The sequence below is a fragment of the Rhinolophus sinicus genome, linkage group LG14 (assembly GCF_036562045.2).
Source record: "Rhinolophus sinicus isolate RSC01 linkage group LG14, ASM3656204v1, whole genome shotgun sequence".
NCBI classification, from domain to species: Eukaryota; Metazoa; Chordata; class Mammalia; order Chiroptera; family Rhinolophidae; genus Rhinolophus; species Rhinolophus sinicus.
This window is the reverse complement of record NC_133763.1, coordinates 10,063,344-10,085,416: the sequence shown is the minus strand read 5'-3', so window position 1 is coordinate 10,085,416 and position 22,073 is coordinate 10,063,344. Positions and strand designations below refer to the sequence as shown.

The window sequence follows — 22,073 nt, the reverse complement described above, 5'->3', positions numbered from 1 at the left end:
CCCCCTGCAACTAGCAACGTCAAGTGGACCTGGAGCTGAGCTGCACCCTCCACAACTAAGACTGAAAGGACAACAACTTGAAGCTGAACGGCACCCTCCACAACTAAGATTGAAAGGACAACTTGACTTGGAAAAAAGTCCTGGAAGTACACACTGTTCCCCAATAAAGTCCTGTTCCCCAATAAAATCTTCAAAAAAAAATTTGCTATTTAAAGAATTAATCTTATGCTAGAAAGTGTTACTAGAAGATGGTTCAACTCTTTCAGAAAGTGCAACATTCTGAATGTGTGGATAAAAGATAAGGTTTCTAAATTCTAGCTGCCTTGGTCCTATGTGGGCAGCTAAAGTCTCCAGTGACAAGCAATTCCTGAGAGTTGTGGTGACTCAGGTGTGATACTAACACTGTGGGCAGGTTTATGAGGATTTGTTGGTCAGTGTGAAAATCTTGTAAAGTACGCTCAGATCAACAACAAATCTTTGGGTGGTTATCAATCAAACACAAGACAAAAATAAAAAGCACACAAAAAACAAACCCATTTTGGACCCTTTCAAGAATTCCTCATTTAGAATGCTAATATTACAGCCACAAACAGGGCCTGTGTGTCATTTAAAATAAATCCTCCCCATTCAAGATCTTTTGTTTTGGAGAAAACAAAGCTGAAAAACAAGAATGGGCACTCAGAGGGCTTATTTTCAAGGCCCCATGCTGGTTGCTCACAAGGAAAAGGATTAAAGATAAGATTAGAAAAGTAGCTCCCTTATCTGAGAGAAGAAAAGAAATATATGCTAAAATGTTGTTTCTTTCCAAAAATATTACTAGGAGTGTTATGTAAATGATATGGACAACCTTTGAAACCCAAACGTTCCACTGATTACCTTCCACCTCTCTAAAGTTATCAATGCCATCAATGAAATATTAATTTTTTACAATTGTTCTGTCCTTAGGTTCTGTCACTGAACAGCTGCTACAAAATGCCAAATTTTAGGAGATGGGTGTAGTTCTGATGCCAATTAAGAAATAATCTGGAATACCATGAGAGAGTGTAGACACATGGAACATAAATCACGGTTGAGCTACTGGCTGATTAAAAAAAAAAAGCCAAACTTGTGGGGAGGCTGATCAGGTCATTTTTACTGATTAGATATGTGACAACTGACTGCTTTAATTTTCTCCTTACTTAAGAGACTCCCTTTCAACATCATGAAAATAATAGCCAAGTAGAGAGTCAGAGAAAGAACCTCACCACTCCAAAGATTAGTTTTGATTGTGGAGAAAACCCCGTGAGCCCCAAACATGGGACAACTGCCAAAAAGGGGTACAAAGAGGGAGGAAGAAGAAAGTCGGAGCAACCTGGCCAAATTGGCCTCCACTCATAGGGGACCACGCAGTGCCAGCGAAAAGGCTAAACAGCTAAATCCAATCAGAAGACCTATCTAGGTTTCATTTGTAACCAGTCTCCTATCTCTCTCTCCTTCCTAGGGTTACAGACATTTTCTTAGGCCTTTATTATTTCCTACCAGGAACACTGCAATAATCTCCTTTGTTATCGGATTAATCTTCCAAATTGTACACTTCCAGCATGCCACTCCACCGTTTTAATATTGCTCATGGCATTCCCATGCCTGCAGCTCAAAATCCTGGCACTCACTGCTCCCTGCAGCCCTCCTTGGAGGGCAATGGGCCAATCAGAAGATTTGATTATAGTCCTGGTGTGCTCAGTGAACAGATTTGTGTCCTTGGGCCAATCATTTCAGTGTTCGGAGCCACGGTTTCCTCAGGGGAAAAAGAAGGCACTAATTAGATCATAAATGGTAGATCGTGTCAACTGGAAAAGCTGAAAAAAGCGATGTTTTCATTCCTGTTTCAACACATTTTCTGCTGCCCATCTCCTACAAGTCTGATCCTCTCAATGTACTTTATAGACAGACATGCAGCCCTTTTGCCTATCATTTCCCTGCGTAGTTATGCTCTGAATTTCCTTCTCCCTCTCTGCTACCTGGACCAATGCAATAGGCAGTAGTGCCCACTCTCCCCCTGAACCCCCAAAGTAAGCAATAACAGCTCTATTTATGGAATGGCTCTGGGTATCTTTCCAGGTGCTTTGCAACGCTTTTCCAACAGCCCTGAGATGACTGCCATCTTCTAGAGGGGAAGGTTACGATGGAACAAGTGAGACTCAGATGTAGGCGCTTCTCCTGAGGCCACAGAGCAAGGAGGCCCAGAGCTGGCAGAGGCAGGCCAGTGTGATGGGCGGCCACCGCAGGCCCATTCACATAGATGGGTAAGAAAAATAAGGTTTTATTCAAGAAGGTTGCAGGAACATACATTTCAGTTATATGCAGCAGGTCCTCAAATAATGTGGTTTCATTACAAAGTTGAGAAACTTTCGGCTGGGCCACTGTCTGTGTGGCGTGTGCATGGTCTCCCCGTGTCTGTGGGTTTTCTCGGGGTAAACTGGTGTCCTCCCACATCCCAGTGATGTCCACGTGAGGTGAATGGACGTTTCTCCATTGTCCCCGTCTGAGTGGGTGCGGGTGTGGGTGGCCCTGCGATGAAAGGGCGTCCTGTCCAGGTGGGTCCCACCTTGTGCCCTGAGCTGCGGGACAGGTTCCTGCCACCCGCAACCCTGAGCTGGAATACGTGGGGTGGAAAATAGTTATCTTACTTGTTTTTCGGAATCTTTCTTAAATGTCTGTATAGTTGACATTTATTTCAATGTTTAAAAGTGTTTAGGTCTTTAGAAGTTTGGTGATGTTTCTGAGACCAGAAATACGCAGTAGGAATTGAACGCTTGTTTCTATGAATTAGCCTATGGGCAAATTGGTCTCATTCTGCAGTTTTGAAGAACCTATGGATGACGTAACTGAGGCCTTGCTGTATCACTGCCAGTTGGGGGAAGGAGCTGGTGGTTAAAGGAAAGAGGGCAACTGTCGGGATAAGAGCAAAGAAAAGGGACGAAGAAGGCTCTTGTAGCTGAACAGCCCTGATTGTCGAAAGCATCGTGTTTTTGATTTGAGAGTTTAGATGCCCCGCTATTCTACAGTATCCACAAGTTATACTTGGGACCATAAATTATCTCATCCTTTTGATCTGACTTGGCACTGATATATGAAAGAAGAAACTAAAACCAGGGAACAGTCCTTTGCTATTGAACTGGCCGCTCGGCACTCGTCAGCACACCTGTCACTCAGCCCTGAGCACTGCTCTGCTGGGGTGGCCACGGCTACCACGAGGGTTGGGAAGTGTGCTTTGGGTCTCTCGCTGGTCAAATGGTTCTTAGCTGAGAACTGTGGCTTTCACACTACCTGTCCCCCACGATCCATCCTCTGTTTCTTCCTGGGGACAGAGCAAGGCTCCCTTTCCCTGCCTCCCCGGCCCTGGGCTGTATTAGCAGAGGTGTGCGCCCCTTCTCAGCCTGGCTTAGAAGCCTTCCATTCATACCCTCCTTGCTTGTTCTCCCTGTGGGCTAGAAAGTAGATGACAATGCTCACAGGAGCCTCAGAAGCTCCCTGGGGAGATGGTACAACCTTACCTGCCTGACCACACTTTGCCCAGACTGAGCCACCTGGAAGACCCACTGAAACCATTAAGTAACAGGTAAATTCCTATCACATTTAAATCCTGGCACGTTGGGCCTATGTGTCCCAGCCATTTCACTCACCCTAACAAGTTCATGTGCTGACACGTGGTTCCCTGGGACCCCAGCGGCCGACACACTGTGCCTGCACCCAGCTTACAGACTGCTCGGCCACAGAGCGTCCTGGTGCCCTGAAGCCAGGGTTAAAACTAATCAACACCAAGTTAAGAGCCTGATCTAGGCAGAGACACGCAAACTGCTTCTCTAAAGGGATGGAAAATAAATATTTTAGGCTTTGTGCAGGCTGTCTACAATCTCTGAGACACATTCTTTCTCTTCTTTTTAAATAACTCTTTAAAAACGTAAATGGCATTCTCAGCTTGCCACACAAAAGCAGGCCACGAACCAGACTTGGCCTCCAGGATATGGTCTGTCATTCTCTGATCTAGACCTCTGCTCTAGATTTTTAAAAACCAAAGGAAGAATAATATTTCATGACACGTGACAATTACATGAAAGTCAAATTTGGGAACTACAAGTAAAGTTTTATTGGGATCCGGCCACCTTCGTTTGTTGACGTATTGTCTGTGGCTGCGTTAGCTGAGGAGTTAAGACAGGCAGGTGGCCCCTCACAGAAGAGGCCTGCCCACCCGTGGTCTGGAAGTTCCACAAGATCGGTCATTCTGTTTAAATGACCAGAGACTTTACAGTCCGAGGAGGGCACGGGGTGTCTGGCTGCTTTGGTGCACGTTAAGAGTTTAGCATCTTCACCAGCCACCGTGGAAGGTCAACCCTCAAATGATTCTGGAGTTTAATGTTGCCCCCTAAAAAAGGGTAAGAACAGCAATCCTTACTGGCTAACTGGGGTGTTCTGAAGAATTGGGCTTGATAAAGTGCTTTCAAATTTTTCTTTCATCCGTGAACTGACTAACGACAGTATTAAACTAACTAGGAAGGTTTAGTTGATCTAAAGTTGCTGTGACAATTCGGACCCTCGCAGATGCCCGGTGCGTTATCAAACAAGTGCTCAGACAGCAGATACAAGATCAACAAGGGACATATATGCTGCTGTTATTATGAAGTTATTGCTATTACTAAGGTGCGGTGCTGGGACCTTCAAATTCGTGGCACAACTGAAATCTTTCTTTTCCCCCAGCTTTATTGAAATATAGTTGGCACAACTTAATACTTAAGACAATTCTGCAAGTCAAGTAGACAGCTTTATGCATGAGGAAACTGAGGCTCAGTAGGAATAAATAATTTGCCCAAGGCTAAAAAAAAAAACAAAAACAAAAAAAACAAGCCCTGAAAAGTCAGAGCTTGGATTTGAGTCTAGAGCTATGTGAATTCACACCTGAGGCCCTTTCTATTATAGCACACTATAAGGTGTGTCACATATTAGCACTTCATACACTTGAAGACCCTACCACATATTGCCACTAGGTCAGATTCAAGTTTTTTACTGTCAAGGTTCAAATACATTAAAACATAATTAATATTTATTTTATGCCATTCATAGTGCTCAGTGTTCTACACATTTGGTCTCTAACCTCTTCTAAGCCTCAGTTTCCTCATCTATAAAATGGGCTTCGTCATAGCACTTTCGGAGCGCTAATGTTGAATTAAATGAGTACTGGCCACATAGGAAATTCTTGGTAAGCAGGGCCTACAATGAAAAATGCTAAGTTTTATGTTGTCCTGAGTACTCATGTTTAGGTTTCTGTATAAAATGAGGAGTGTACTTTTAAGACCTATTTTAGCCCAAATCCATATGATACAGTAAAAGGAAAGTATCGGAGCAGTAAAGCCATTGGCTGTAGCTATCTCGGGGAGTCCTCCCACAGGAGGGGTGTCACGTTTGGGGCATCAGCACGACACTTATTTGCAATAGAAGTTCGGAGTGTGTGCTTTGATATGACAACTGGATTTTGTTGTCTATTTTAAGAGCATTCAATGAAAAAAAAAATCAAGACTCATTTTCTTCAGATTTAGTTTAAAAGCAACTTCTAAAAATGCATTAAGCAAAGAAAGTGGGGACAGATATTGTTAACAACAACCTCATTTACAGTACCACCCATGGACGTTATTTTCCTGCTGATGTGCTGTGTTTTTTCCTTAGCTGAGCCTGCACTGTACCTACCACCCTCTTTCAGTTCCCATCACCTTTGTTATAAAACACTTCCTTCTAACACCCAACGTGCCTGCTTCCCAGAGCTGGGATTATGCGGGAGGTGGGACATTCTCAAACTTTTTTTGGTACATTTTGCTGTAACATGCCCTAATTTTGCATTATATCAACCAGATCCTGTATCCCCTTACTGAATGGCCGACTCATTGAGTTGCCTAAGCTGCTGTGACTAAGCTGCTACTCAAGTATCTGGTTCCCATAGAGACAGAACAGCTATCACATTGTCAGGCATTCATGACTTTCTGTGCCTGTAGAGTAAGGCCCAGCCGTCCATGCTCCGCTGGACAATGCTGGGGAACACCATGAAATCTGTGCTCCCACAAAGAAGGCTGGCCCCTGAGCTGCTTTAAGACTTCTCTCCTCAGCCTCGGGGGAACAAACCAAGGGGATTCAGGGTGCTCTGATCAGTTGGTTATTATTATTATTGTGAGGAAGAATCCTTGTTGAACTGTAGATATTTCACAAGGCCTCATCATCAGATTTGAGAGCCAATTCTGCCTGACTCTCAAGTTCTCCAATGAAGATAACATGGAGCCAGCGTTCTGGCATGCTTCAGGCTAGGATTCAACATCCTCAGCAATTATGTCTTCAAAACCTATCTGGACAACGAGACAACAGGCTGACCTTGAGCAGCCAGCACAAAGAAGGTGCTTGATAACCGGTTTGGAAAAAATCAAGCTAAGAGTGTCTGTGGAGCTGGTGACCCTGAGCTGGGCACTGTCGCCTCTAACTCTGATACCTGCAGCCCTGACCACTGCCCCGTGTCCCGGGCTCACCTGCTAACTGCCTCCTTTGCTGGTCCAATGGGATGTCTAACAGGCATCTCAGACTGACCAAACTTTCCATTTCCTCTCCAAATAAGTGCTTCCCCATGGCAACATTCTCGTATGACTTCTTCTGGTTGCTCAGGACCGACACCTAGGAATGGTCTTTCCATTCCTCCCTTTGACTTATTGCCCTCCAGCCCAATCCAAATCATCTCCAAATCCAATTTCTCCACCTGCAACAGAACCTAGAATCCAACCAGTGCTTTCCATTTCTACTGCTAGCGCATCAGATCACTGCTGCCCCCCAACCCCATTCTCCCATTCCTTTTCCTCTACCATTAATTCTCCACCATTGCCAAAGTAATCTGAAAATCTAAGTCAGATCTTGTCATGTCCTCCCTTGAAGTTCTCGAATGACTTCCCATGGCATGTGCACTGAGATCAACTCTCTGGACTATGGCTGGTGGCCCTTTACCCTCATCTCTCTTGACTGGCATCTCCATCACTAAGCTGGGCCACACTGGCCTCCTTGTCCCTTAGGCAGCAAGCGCTTTCGTGCCTCTGCACTTGCTGTTTCCTCTGCTGAGATCTCTCTTTCTCTTGATGGTCACATGACCCATTGGCCTCTTCAGGTCTTTCCGACCTCAGGCTCAAAGTCTTACTCAGAAGACCTTCCGTAACTAGCCATTCTGAATTTGCTCCCCCCCCCCCAACCCCCATCAACTTATCAATGAAGGATAAGCTTATATCTCAAATCACCTATACTTTAAAGAATATGTAATTGTGGCTTTTGAGAATTATATGAGATGAAATGTTTTAGCACATGCCCTAGTACGAGAAAATTAAACTAACAAACAAAATACTATTTGATAAAGCCTTCAAATACTAACGGTTGACATTTTTTAAAAGAAAACTCACGGTATTTGTACTGTTTTGGTTAGATATTGCGAGACTCTGAATGAAAAAGTCTAGGGAGTGAGCAGTTTCTAAGTTAGGTGTGAATTCCATGTGTAAACTGGTAATTTATGGTCAAAGATTGATGGGAGGTCGGTAGGTCATAGGATGTTCACCACCTCCCTCTAAACTGGCCCCTTTCAATGGCTACAAAGAACTGATGAAAACAACACTCTCTGAATCAATTTGGCTCTTACTAAGGAAGCTTTTAAAGACTTGAGAATTTCTGGATGGTTTTCAAATGCTGGTTTTCTAAGTGAATGCTTTTTCCAACACTTGCGTGTTTCCTTCCTTAGAAGACAGCTTTCTTCCTTAGAAGTTAGTTATAGGAACATTATGATGGTTCCATTAAGAAGATCTTCAAGAATCTTCCTACTAGCTACATGTTGATATTTCAGTGATTAATCTTTAATTAGCTTTTCAGTAGTTTTTGTAAAAACAAGACTATCACTATTGTTAGTGATAAAAAAGTATTAGTATTGATATTAAAAAACAAAACAAAAAACAGCACAGTTGATTTGGACTACTTATTGTGCTAACCACACAGTAGAGACTTTCTTTGAATGACTGGTTCTATGGCTTTATTTTTGTAATTTGAATTTTTGTTGATTGTCTTCTACTTATAGAACATGTGTTTAACAATAAGATGGGACATATGGTGTCTTTTAAATACCTTATTTCTGAACAGAAATTCAAAACGGTGAACTATTCTTACTCTTACAAATGTGCATTTTTCGAGCCTTTTTTGTTTTCGTTTTGTTTTTTGTTTTTTGATTAGGCAAATCTTTAGGTTTATGAGAAGGGAAGTTGCACTGTGAAGTTCAATTGATAATTCCCCTACTTTGACCTCTAGACTACACCTATATGGTAGGTACTCAATTATATTTATTGAAACAAAGAATAACTGGATAAAATCTGTAATGACAGCATGCACCTTTTATGCATATTGATTTTAACGTAAATTGTGATAAATCCCTGGAGCCACCAGACATAAGAATTCCGTTCCCAAGGCTTTAAACCAATAGCTTCAAGAATCTAAGATTTGTAGTATTATTTCTTTAAAGATTATATATATATATATATATATATATATATATATATATATATATGTATATATATCATATTCACAGAACAATTTCAGCAATTACCTGTAGCCACTTTAAATAACATGATTTTTGTGTGGGAAAGGTTTATGAATCCATCAAACAATATAGCAAAAAGAATTTCCAAAGTTTTGGGAAACTCAAATGCAGAACATTGAAACTGAAGGTCTACTCATGGAAGGTGGTCTACAATATTATTTTCTTCCTACAACACGAGGTAAGTATTGTAACAACTCCAACATAAATGTATTGGTCCTATTGTCATCCTGAGGCCCAATTTCACATACCATTCAAAAAAATTTAGCCCCGTAGCAAAGGGACTTATAAAGACAGTCATAACAGGTGCTTTGAAAATAAAATACTAACACTGCTAATCACCAAAGACAATAGCATGTGGCATATTTCCTCCATTGAACATGTTGTGAATAAAAAGAATAAAAAGGACATGGCAATAAAAACCTACAACCTAAAAGATCTATCTTTCTTATCTACACATGTTAATATTTCATCCTAGAACAGCATGCAATCACTTTTATTAATCGGGGTCCAAAATAAGAATGAATTTAATTGCAAAAAGTTTATCTCATTTTGAAGAACCTAACAAAAATCTCCTTTTGCTCATTTATGAATTTTTGCCTTACTTATATATTTGACTATATCAAAAAATCAAGTTATTTTACTTTTATATTTTTAATTTATTATTTAAAGTTAAACCACATTCCCATTTGAACTAAACATTCACTTCTAGGCTTATTTACTCTAAAGAAAAAACAAATGCCTCTTGGTACTCACCCTCCCATATCTGTTGGCGTAGGACCCAGTAAGCAAGGAATGGAAAACAATGATGGTCTCATCCAAATCCCAGATGAACACTCTCTGCAAAGAAAGAACCAAATCAATGTGTCTTTCCCTTGGTTGAGAAACCTGTTATTCAGTTCACTTTAACGTGAAATGGGAAACAAATGAAAAATTTGAATTTACTTTTTTTTTTTTTAATACAGCTGTTCCAAAGAGTATTATCCCCCAGTTTTTCTCTAGATACAACCTTGGATGAAATATTAATAGAAGAGAATACATTAGCAATATCACTATAAATATAGGAAAGAAATAATAATATATGTCCTTTTTACTTCCTGAGTAGATTATCAGTCTTAGTTCCGAAGAAATGAAAAATGAGCTAAAGCTAGTCTCTTTATAACTTCTGAGACAGAGTCTCACTCAATCAAAAATCGTTCAGTTTTATCTTCTCCTAAACACTGCTGTCTGTCCATTAAAAGGTGTTAAAACAGCTATTCTTATATTTTATTCGTATTGAGCCAAGTATTAAAAAATTGTACACAAAAACAAAAACTTTATATCATCTATTCACCTTGTATTACATACTGGGCTGTTATCAAATGCATGGGTTATATATTGTTCCTGCCAATTTTTCTTCAGATTTCATCGCTAACAATTTAAGCAGACACACCTGCTCTTGACACACTTCGGGATATTTGGAATAGGAGTTGAAGAACTCATTTTAAAAAGGTCGTTGAGATACGACAAAAGGCCTCAAGCCTGCTTTCCTTCTTCCAATTTCTACTCAGACCAGTACATAGTCATATATATAGGTTCTGCTGAAAATTTTCCTCTTTTTGGCCCAAATAATCATGTTTTCCACCATCCGATTTTACTTTGGCAAAAAACCCCAGAAACTTAATTGCAGTGGATTCAAGGCTATGAAATCTACCCCTCTTTAAGGTTTTATTTAATCCTTCCTGCTTTTGAACTCCACCAAAACATGTTTCATAAGATGATGACCATTTCAGTTCAGAATATTCCAGGTTTTCCTGTCTTAACATACACAAGTGTGTCTTTAATTTCAAAGTGGATTTTATTAAGATTTTTAGTACAACACTTACTTGAAATGGCAATGATAGAGCAGTTCAAGAGAATTTTGTTCCAGCCAACTTATATAATTTACTACATTTCCTCAGAGAGAACTAAACAGATGCTTTACCATCCAGTTAAATGGAACAGAACAAAAAACACACAATTGCTTTACCTATAATTAATATGGAAGAGAGAAAATAATGCTTTACTTCTAGTTAAAATGGACAACGAAAGCAGTAGATAAAAGCATTTGGACACCTTGCTCACTGCCATTTACGCTGCAGGCATACAGAACCACCAGTTAGCTGCTAACATGCCTTGGGATTTATTCCAGTGTTGGTTGGTAGTAACATACCTCAAGATCAGAATCCGGGGGAGGAGAAGGATTATTGTTTCTTCGGCCCCGACCACGTGACTTCCCATCTGAACCTCGACGTAACCGATCAGAGTCCGAATCTTTAATGGGTGTTGATGGGCTGTGGATTGTACTGTACTCTGTAGAAATACAGGAAGGAAGTTCATGTCTCGGTTCTGGCACCATGGTGCCACAGCTAACCTTGTTGTAATTCACAGGGAAGAGTAGAACCCATTTCATTCTGCTCAGATTCTCCATGATCTTTTACTTGCATTGGTAAATCATTTATGAGATATTTGATGCCCAGACTGGTTTGGAAAGGATGTGTAATCAGAAATGACTAAAATTCAACGGAAGGTGGGAGACAACAGGTTGTGCTAAGTTGCCTAAATTTTCTTTGTGGTTCCTTATGCTCAGACAGTGCTGCCCCACCCCCACTTCCGCATTTGTTTCTTTGACTCCACAAACAGTGCCTGGCCATACTGAGACAGGTGCACACATTTGCCTTACAGGCGGCTCTCCCACCTACAAAAATGGCTCCTGTTTCATGGGGAAAAAATGAAAATGAAAAGTCAGCTCTGGAGCAGGGAAAACTAAATCACCAGGCAGATTTTTCTCTGAAAATTAAAGAAAATCTCCATTTTATGTGAGAAGAGAGAGCAGGCAAAATAAGGAGAGCTATATGGGCAATACCCATACTCTGTGCGGCATTCATCACAGGTTCTTCCTGCGTCTTTGTCTCTTTGAACCAAAAATCCGAAACCAGAAAGCACATTAAAATTACTCATCTGGGTAACTCAGAGAAACCACAGAAATAATCCGATAGAAACCACAAAATAAAGAACAACCCCCAAGCAGCTCAGAAGAATGGCTGGGCAGTAGTTGTGGAGTTGGGGACAGACTCTTACCCTATTTCCAGAATGAACAAAAAACCACTTACGCTCACTCCCTAGGTACGTTTTTTTCTCTCAATCCATCCAGTTCACACGTCGGACAATTTCTACCTCCCCAAATTCCAGATGTGCGTGTGCTGGCTCTCTCCCCACAACTCTTCTCTAGATTTCTCTACTAGATATGGGTTGGAATTTCTCAATCTGATATGAGGAATGATTATTCTGAGACACTGCTGATGTTACATTTCACCAAACAGAAAACTACTGAAGACCTAGTAGGCTTTATTGTTGTACTATCGGCCCCAACTCCACCACATGTCAAATCATGTGGTTGCAGTATTACCTCCACGTTCAAGCCTTATGAATCAGGAATATAGGAATGGACTTTCACAGAGTAATTTCGTTTCTGAATCACAGGAAACAGCTCTATGCCTCCTGTTTAACTTTAAAACCTAAAGAGATGCCTATCGCTTTTAGACGGGGCTTTTGTGTGTCCTCTGCCATCGCAATCAAGACAGCAAACTTCCTTATATAAACTAGTCATGTGGTCCTTGTGCCCAGAAACCACTTCAATGGCTTACAAGCCTGTTAACTAAGCCTATGATGGGCAGGAAGTCCCAAACAACTCCACTCCATGGGTCCCTTTTTGTCATTTGCGATGCATTTTTGAGCTAAGTCATCCTGTAAAACTGTGAGACTACAATGTGGCTGGTCCAAGTTAAGCATTCTCGAAATCTACATTAGATCCCTCTTCTTGCAGAGGCAGATAACTGGCATCCTGTCCTCAAGCTGTTTCAAACCAAGCATGTCTATTCCACGCTCTGTAGAGAACCAGGAGGTCGAAATGAATACATTTTTTAAAGAGTTCAGTCGATTCAAAGCTGTGTTTTGAAGAAAAAGTCTTGACCTTTATCTTTAAATATTCTGCAATCTACATCTCCACACAGAACTTGGGCAGCCACCATTTGAGACAGAATACAGGCCTATCTCTTGAATAGCTTTGAAACAGAGCATTTACTTGGTAATGGGCATAGCTGGCACCTAACTTGACCTGTACCTCACGTACTTGATCAGAAAGTCTATCTATCTTGCACTGTGAGCGCTCCAGCTTTCAGAAGTTCGTGTTTGAGAAGAAGCTAAAGGACATCAAACAATGTATCGTATCCCATTATGTCTTTTGCCTTGACTTCCCAATAGCTTAGGTTAACTTTGTCCTTAAAGTTTATCTTAGCCTAGATTTCCTCTCATTGTTGCTCATTCCTTTATTGTTCGTGTTTATTTTTCTATCCCAGTTTTAAAAACCCAATTAAATCTTTAAAAGTGGATTCCATCTCAATTTTTTTGGAAATGAAAAAGCTAATTGATTACTCACTTCTGGAACCACCCACTCCAAAAAAAAAAAAAAAAAAAAAAAAAGAAAGAAAGAAAAAAATTCCAAAGAGTAAAGTATACAGGTAGATTTAAAAATCATCTTATCTAAAGTTTTTCCAGGTAGATAAAAAGCCCTAAAAAATGGACATCTGACACCTTTAAATATTAACACACACACAATTTACAGGCCTCAACTTCTTAGAAGGAAGATGAAATTTAAATGATGCAAACTAGTTTTAATAAATCTCTTCCTCTTTGTTCTATGGGGTGGAATTAAATGCATCTACTCTCCTAACCAGCTTTCCTGACTCTAACTTCTCTTTTCTTCTACCATGCAAAACAACTCAACAAATAATTTAATCTTCTAATCCACTGACATCTCATGTTTCATTAAAATCCTCTCCCAACTGTTCAACTTTACCCCCACTGAGATAATGGATGTGCAAGTTCTCAGCAGAACATTCATTTCCTTCAACAAACGTTGACTGAATGCCCACACACTTCTGGGCACTGTCCTAGGAGCCTGAAGCAGGATGACGGACCAAAGAGACATGGTTCCTGCCTTCTTGGAGCTCAAAATTTAGAGAAAGGCACTGAGTCATGACAAAAATGAGAGATTACACAACAGTATGAAAAGAGTTATCACATGGGGAAGGTAGAATGCTAGGAGATCACACAGGAAGTCCACATAACTCAGACTTACAGGGTTACGGATGCTTCCTGCAGACGGAGGACACTCACCCGTAAGCAAAGGAACATAAAAGTGCATCAGGGAGGCACATGAACACTGGGAAGGTGCAAAGAGAGAGAGATGAAGAACTGAAAAAAAAAATTAATCTAACCTGAATCTATAGAGGAAGAGTGCAGAGCTAAGGCTGGCGGCAGGCAAAGAATTCAACAAGTGAGTGATGTAATCAAATTTCCATTTGCAATAGAGGATTCTAACTCAGTGTGGCCAGGGTACGGGACACAAGTGAAGACTGAGAAAGGAAGGCCAGCCAGGGGGTCATTCAGTAAACCAGGTTAGGAGTATTGGTGGCCCAGGTGTAGGTGGTGGGGGTGAGGGAGAGTTACAGATTTGAGTGTCATTAGCAGGCAAAATCAGTCACCAACTGGGTAAGGAAGTCAAGGATGATGGTCAGGCCAGTGGTTTGGCAATTGGGCAGATTATATAATAATACAAGGTCTAGGATCGAGGAGAAAGAAAGGATTACAGGGAAGAGGGTAGGTGAGAATGCAGGTTCAGCGTTGGACGTACTGAACAGGAAGAGTCTGTGGCATCCATGACCAGTAGGCTGCCAGACTGTTCCGAAGCTCAGGAAAGGAATAGGCTTGGTTTAGGTTCGGGAATTGGCACCATATATAATTAAAGAGATGGGTGTAATTAAAAACACGTAGTGTGCGCAGAAGGGATGGGCAGAGAAAGACGAGTGGGGTCTGAGGAGAAAAACCAAGGTTAGTGTATCGCAGAGGAAAGAGTATGTCAGGAAGGAAAGAGGGTGATCGATAGCTTCAGATCAGTAAGAGCTAAGGTTTTGAGAGTACTTTACAATCAAAGAGGTCTCTGGGAGAGCGGGCCAAAGTACAGATTGGAGAATTATTTGGGAGATAGTTTGGTGGGATGAAAATGAGACAGAAGGTAGAAGAGAAAGCAGGGTTAAAATTCCTAAAATGTTACTGATGACCCTATAATGGCTAAATCCAAACATCACTTTTGTCCTCAATCGTTACCTGCCCTCTCGGTGGCTATGCTGACCATTCGATCCTTTCCACCACGTACACATTAGAACTTGACTTCCTCTTTCTTCTGCTTCTCATCCTACTGCTCACACAATTCCTTCTCAGTCTCTTTGGAGACCTCGTCCTCTGCCCAAAGCTGAAATGTTTGTGTTCTCTGTACTAGTGATACTCAAAGTGCTGATCTTAGGACACAAGGAGTTTGCCTCAGGATGTTAATCAATGCAATGCTTCCTTCATTGAAAGTCTTGCCAAGATTAGAAGCACAGAATCAGCTAAAGAAACGTGTGCTTAGTGATGCAGTTGATTACATTCTGAAGCAAATCTCTTATGTTATCATGGACTAACAATAAACAATTAGCGGACAGGCAGCCAGTGGCTGGACTCGATTCTGAAAGCAGTGCACTGAGTTTCCTAGTCCTCTTATCTCCCTATAAGCTCTCAGTGGTTGGTGGTATCTGTATGAAGAATTTCAATGATAACCTTCAGGTTAATGATTCTAAAGCTTTCCCTCCTGATCTCTTGACCTGAATACCCCACTGTTTGCTACACTTCTCTGGGTAAATATCCCATGGACAAGCACACCTAAAGTTGTCCCAAACTGAATCCTCCTTCTTTGGTAACAAGTCTGATTAAGGATATCAACATCTACCCAGTTTTCCAGCCACATCAAATCAACACTAAACTCTGTGGCTTTTATCTCCTAAATACTTTGGTTCTAAGTTCAGGCTCTCATCACCCCTTGTCTCAATTCTTGCAACAGGCTTTTTTCCAAGTCTGCTACCCACAGCCTTTCAACAGTCATCTGTACCACAGTGACAGAGAACTGAAACACCCTTGAAAGCTCCAAACCCCTGAAACGGAACAGGAAGGGCAGCCTAAATTTTAGGAAACTGAGTCAGGGACTCAACTGCCATGTTTCCAATCTTCATCTCACTACTTATTAGTAGTATGGCTTTGTGCAAGTTATTTACCTTTTCTATGACTCAATTTCATTGTCGATGACATGGGAATAAATGCGATAAAACTAATACACAGTAAAGGTACTTAGCACCGTGCGTGTAGGCACTATGATTTAGCTACCTTGGAAAAAAGAAAAGTCCCACTAAGTCACTCTCTGACAGCCTTACCTCTAACTGCTGTCTCCCCTTCATGGTCTGCATATCGGATAGATACACCTGCCTCAGTTCTCTGCAAGTGCCATGCTGTTTCAGGACTTCGCATACTGTCTCCTGTTCTTAGAATGCCTTTCCTCAACTCAACTCCCTTACTTGACCTGTCTGTGAAATTCCTACAGAAATCCCTAAAGATCAAGTTCAAGTATCTTCTTTGTGAATTCCCATTGAAACTTTGGTCCCTCCTTTGTAATTACATGTATCTCCATTATAGGGTTATGTAATCTTTGCAATTATTTATGTTCACAGTGGATAATACATAATTTAGTTGAATTATTTTGAGCAAATGCCCATCAGTCTTGCTCTTGGAGGGCAAAACCTGGTGGCATTCACTTTGTATTCTGAGAGCACAGTAAGGGTCTACAGCACAAAGCAGACATTAAAAAAACAACAACCCAACGACTGAAAGAAAGTGTTTCTCAAGTTTAGCTCTTACTCTATTAAATCTATGAAGATTATCTAATTATTTCTATTAGCTAGTCAAAATATTTTCAAATGGGAAATAGCGGTAATTATTTTTAAGGCTTACGTAAAAGCTAATTTTATATTTGCAATCATAAAATGCTCAAATCTATATATCATTAAAATTCTACACTTGTAAATACTGCTAAAGAGTTCCATAAATCCTTGAAAATTAAAAAGAAAAACAGAGAACTGGAACTCAGAAGATTCCATCTAGTTTCTCTTGGTGCCTCTCGTTCCTTTGAGCTCACAAGCCCTACTTGAGTCTCAGGGAAGTTACCTCCATATTTCTTAGTCCTCAGTCTCCTGGTTTGTCAGACTGAGAGCACGGCCTAGATTACTTAGCTTTAAAGTCCTATTATGTATGGAAGTAGAACATTTACCAAATCTTCCTACCGTGTTTCCCGAAAATAAGACCTAGCCGGAAAATAAGCCCTACCATGATTTTTCAGGAGGATATCCCCTGAGCATAAGCCCTAGTGCACTTTTTGGAGCAAAAATTAGTATAAGACCTGGTCTTATTTCTGGGGAAACACGGTAGTTGTTAGTCTTTCCCTTTTCAATAGCCACCTTCAAACTAATCTATATAGAATACCATACTTTGGGCGATTCCAATCCTCAGAAACCATCAGGGTGTGCTGCCTACGGTATCTAGTCCAAATTCCTAGTCCGGTTTTATTTCTCATGCCTCCCTCAACATGTTAGCTCCTTTCATATACATAGTGCCAACTGCTTTTCTAAAGGATCATGGCAATTCAAATTGGGTCAGTTTTACCACAGCCTTACCCACATAATGATTGTCATTGTTTTAAAGAAGTCATTAATAATTTGACTTCTTTATAATGAAATTGAGTCATAGAAAAGGTAAATAATTTGCTATTTTATTAGATGTAGAATAAGATTGCATGCTTTTAATTTGGAGATACTGGAGATGCATATATATATATTTTTTTATGTATATATGTGTGTGTGTATATATATATATATATACACACACACATAAATACATTAGGTTGGTGCAAAAATAATTGCAGTTTTTGAAATTATTTTTAACCCTTTAAACTGCAATTACTTTTGCACCAGTCTTATATATATATATACATATATGTGTGCATATATACATATGCACACACACATATATACATATATGTATATACACACACACCTATATGTTTGAAAATTATATTCCCCTCTATGAACTGTCCAAATTCTTTGCCAAATTTTTAATATTCCTTTACTAATATAGTTATGGGGATTAGAGGTACTCACATCCTACCAAGTTCAAAATCGGCCTATAACATTGGACTCCCCCCAAACTTAACTATTAATAGTCTATGGTAGTGTTGACTGGAAGCCTTACCGATACCAAAGAGTTGATTAACACATATTCTGTATGCTGCACATAATGTTGTGTGTACTGTATTTTCACAATAAAGTGGGCTAGACAATCATGAGGAAGAGACATACATTGACACTATCTATTGAAAGAAATCCACGTATAAATGCACCCACACAGTCCAACCCGCGTTGTTCAAGGGTCAACAGTATGTACGTTTCAACCCTTTTCCGATTTGCAGACATTTTTCCAAGTCTGATAGTTCCTCAAACAACGCTGCCATTGCCTTAAATTATGCTTTCCTTCACGAATGATGCTTTTGGTTTTTACGTCGTCCTGCTGCACAGCAGGAAGGCCTGGGTGAAGATTTAGGGATAAGCGTTCACATTTATTGTAAGTGTAGCAGGGAATCTCTGATCTAACTCTACGCTCTTGGGCCTACCTCTGCCAGAGGTAGTTGGGAAGGGAGCAGGATACAGGGATCCTGCAGGCTCCCTGCTTTGGGAGGGCTCCTTACTGGTTTCTAACTGAGGTGAAACACTCCTCCTCTGAAACAGAATGAAGTAACCAGACTCCCTGCCTAGGGGAAGCTCTTATCACTTGCACAACGTTGGGTGGAGGCCAGGGCAGCTACCGTCTCTGGCTGGTCCCTGAACCTATGCTATGACAATATCGATTACAAAAGGAAGTGCAGAGCTTTTGAGGAAATCCTTATAAAGATTATCTGAATTCAGTGAATATGAGACCTGGTAATCAATAATTAAATAGTCTATTTGCTGCTGTGGTGGACTCAGATAAAAAGAACAAGGTATATTCCTTGCCTAAAAGCAGAATTATCATGTTTGAGACTCAAGACTTAAGTACACGGGGCAATTATACATGTACAATTATACATGAAGAAGATGCCAGACAGAAATCGACACCCAGGTACCCCTGAACTTTGAGACTCTGGAGATCAGAATCAATGTATGCCAAAGTCATCTTAAAAGGTGGCATAGCAAGTCACAATCAGGAAGATTGAAAGAGAGAACGTAGAGAGCTTAATTCTGATTCAAAGAGAAAACGATGCTATGGTCCCCTTGGTATTCCCCATAGGAATTGCATCGAGCTTGAAGCTACTGGCCAAAAGAATCATATACACCCACTGGGTATATCTGTTTCTAATTTTAAAAATTTGTTTTTTATGGGCAGGGGAAACTACTGTGTAAAAGCTGAGTTCATCCCTTTAAGGTAAATAAATGAGATTGCATCTGATTCCATGGATGGGTTCTATACTCATGCACACAGTGAAAACCACATAGAATGACAATTATCCAGAAAGTCTGTCAACCGGCTGCACTGTGAGAAGCAAAGGTGGTTAAACCGACGTGTAAGATAGCAGGGTATGGGCCACAGGTACGTGGCAACTCACCCGCACTGTTTCACACTAATTTTAATTCTCTTTTTTTTTGTAGGGGGTGGGAGTCTGTGCACATTAATGCAAGGAGTCAGAAATCTTTGTGTAGAGTCAGATAGTAAATAACTTAGGCTGTGGGCCATAGGGTCTCGGCTGCAGTGACAACTCTGCTGTTACAGCACAAAAGCAACCACAGACAATAAGTGAATAAAGCAGCGTTTCAATAAAATTTTATTTACAAAACAGGTCTGGCTTGCGAGAGCACAGAACTATTCCTTAAAGTAAGTGATTGGTGATGGTGTGTATACTGTGAACCAGGGATGTCACATGCCAGGTTCCTAGCTCACCTGACCTGTCCTTACTGAGGCCCTGGTATGTTCCAGGCACTGTTCTAGACACAGGGGACTCAGCAATGACAAAATGAAGTCTCCGTCCTCAGGGAACTTACAGGGCCGATTACTTGTCATTTATAGAATTAGCTGGACAGTATTTGAACCTTCATATCTGCAACAGTAAAATGGGGACACCACCACTGTGAAGAGTATGTAAGACCACGCGTGATAAAGTATTTTGTACAAACATGCGTCGTCATGTGAAATGAACTGTCCAAAGTCACTTCTCTGGGCTCAATTAGTCTATTCATCAAGATGATCCCAGAGTGATCCTCCAGCTCAAAAATGCTTTCCTCCTTGAGTGAAATGGAAATGTAGTTTAACTCTGTTCTGATGGAATAATGCCTTATTACCAAGCCCACTTAAAAAAGTCTCTTTTTCTAGCCTTGAATCAATATTCCTTCCTTATCTTCTGTTCCTTGGTCATTCGTATCTTTCAATGCTGATGATAAATTTCACCTCCTGGGTTAGTTTCTTCTCCAAATACTTTACATAAGAAATCTCTGTTCCTGCATTCTACCTGAGTACTTTGCTGCGTAACATTTTATTTTTTTTCATTCAACCTTTCTCTTTATTAAGTTTGGCTGTTCATATGGTGTAATGCTCTTTGAGGACAGAGCATCACCCTCTCGCTCTTGGTATCACTACAGAAACCCACAGAAACTTCCTAAGTAAGAGCTGCTCAATGAACAGCTAACAAAAAGGTGGCGCGCATGGTCCAACCCCATTCACATATGGCAGATGAAACCGTGCTGTCTGCCTTTCCTTCAATTAGGGAACAGTGTAACACAATTTAACAGCACAATTAAGGAATAAATCCCAAGAGAAATGTGCTTCCTTAGGAACCTCTATCAATATCAAAGCTGAGTCAAGGGAGGTAATTAGATGCACAATTGGACAGAAACAGACGCTTTAGGGAAAACGCTAAATGGGAAACTGGAAAAGAAAGAGGCTCTACGAAAAGAACATTCTTAGAATGCTTCAAGGGAGAACATTAAAAATGTTGTCAGGGATGGAAAGTAAAATAAACTGCAGAAGTGGAACACAATATCAGTGGTAGAGAAAATGAGTTCTTACGTTTGGGACGTATCTTACAATGGGCAATGGGCTTTTTAAATACAAATTAGCTGAACTGAAACTAATAAGAAGCCTATTAATTAGGGCAGTTTGGGGACTTTGAGCAGAGAGAAGAAAAGATGGAGACGTGTGTGCTCTTGGGATGCTATACTCATGAGAACCCTGGAAAACTTTCTTTGCACGTATTAACCAAAATGGTGAGGTTTACAAAATTGTGATTATAATTAATTGTGATGTCATTTGCCAAACAAGTGCTTCCTGAGCACGGAATGGTTGTGATGAATCTTTTTTTCTGGCCCTTACTGTTGTTGAATAAGGCATTTTAATTCTTAATTTTATTTTCTGAACAATTTACATCCTACCTTTCTCCCAAAAGGGTTTAAGCTACCCCACCAAATATATACACGATGACCATATAGCCATCTTTTAAGGGCATGAATGAGTATATAAGAAAAACTGAGGTGGGAAGGATAAAATAAAGCCAGGGGAGAAAGCGATCAGCACAGGTCGGCTTTTGCCCAAAGACCACACTCAACGCAGGCAAAGGCAGCAACCGTTGGGTGACACATGGGGCGCCCGAGATGAGACAAAGTGAGATCTGTGCAGAAACACAGGTGGTCCAGACACAAAACCAACGTGCCTCCCAGGACTGCTGATGGAGGGTGTTGTGTGATGCCCAGAACATAGCCGCATGGTCAATAAAATAGCAAGTTTCACCACATCCTTCCTTCTAAGACTGAGCACAACTGACTTCATACTCAGTAAGTGCAGAGCCCTGGGGTCAGGCGTCCGGCTCATTTGAAGGGTAAAACTGAAAGTATCTAGGAAAAGAGGGCCATTACTTATCCTTGTGGCAGCTGACAGATGCAAGTTTCTCCTTGAGTTTTAAGCACCAAGGAGGTAAGACGTTATACTAATGGGTCACTTGGAGAGGAGCGATGCTTGGTTGTTTGGTTGAATGGCGACCCAGAGCTTTACTAAGTTAGCTATGCTGAGACCAGGAATGACATTTCATATAAAAACTAAGAGCTCTAACCAGGGAAAGCCACATTCCTGAGAAACGGCCCATGACACTCCTCAAAAAGCTACTTGGGGTCCATGTAGACCTACGAAGTAAGGGGTCATCACGCCTTCAAAGTTACATACCACAGAGTGTGACCAAGATAATTTTATACAGGGAGATTTTTTAAAGTGAGAGCTATCTGTAGTGTCAAAAAACAAAACAAAACAAAAAAAAAAAACACCCAACAAAACAAAACAAAAACCTCAGCAAGGACTAGAATAAATTATTACATTGAATTCTATTAGATTCACAGCGAATACTAGCTTACCAAATGACAGAAGGCTTAAAAATAAAGGAATTTTGATAGCTTTAAGCTATCAGCCATAATAAACCAAAGACAAGTAAACGTGTTGA

The 22,073-nt window shown here is 40.7% G+C and overlaps 1 protein-coding gene across 17 annotated transcripts in view; it reads right to left on the bottom strand.

Moving 5' to 3' along the window:
- EYA1 (EYA transcriptional coactivator and phosphatase 1) overlaps nucleotides 1-22,073 on the bottom strand; it is a 292,977-nt gene that overhangs the window by 61,799 nt on the left and 209,105 nt on the right. For all 17 annotated transcript variants that reach the window (XM_019726030.2, XM_074318728.1, XM_019726026.2 and 14 more), the window contains 2 exons: nucleotides 10,818-10,957; nucleotides 9,383-9,466 (listed from right to left, as the gene is read on the bottom strand). In XM_019726030.2, coding sequence (XP_019581589.1) covers nucleotides 9,383-9,466; nucleotides 10,818-10,957 — 224 coding nt within the window. The remainder of the gene's footprint in view (nucleotides 1-9,382; nucleotides 9,467-10,817; nucleotides 10,958-22,073) is intronic.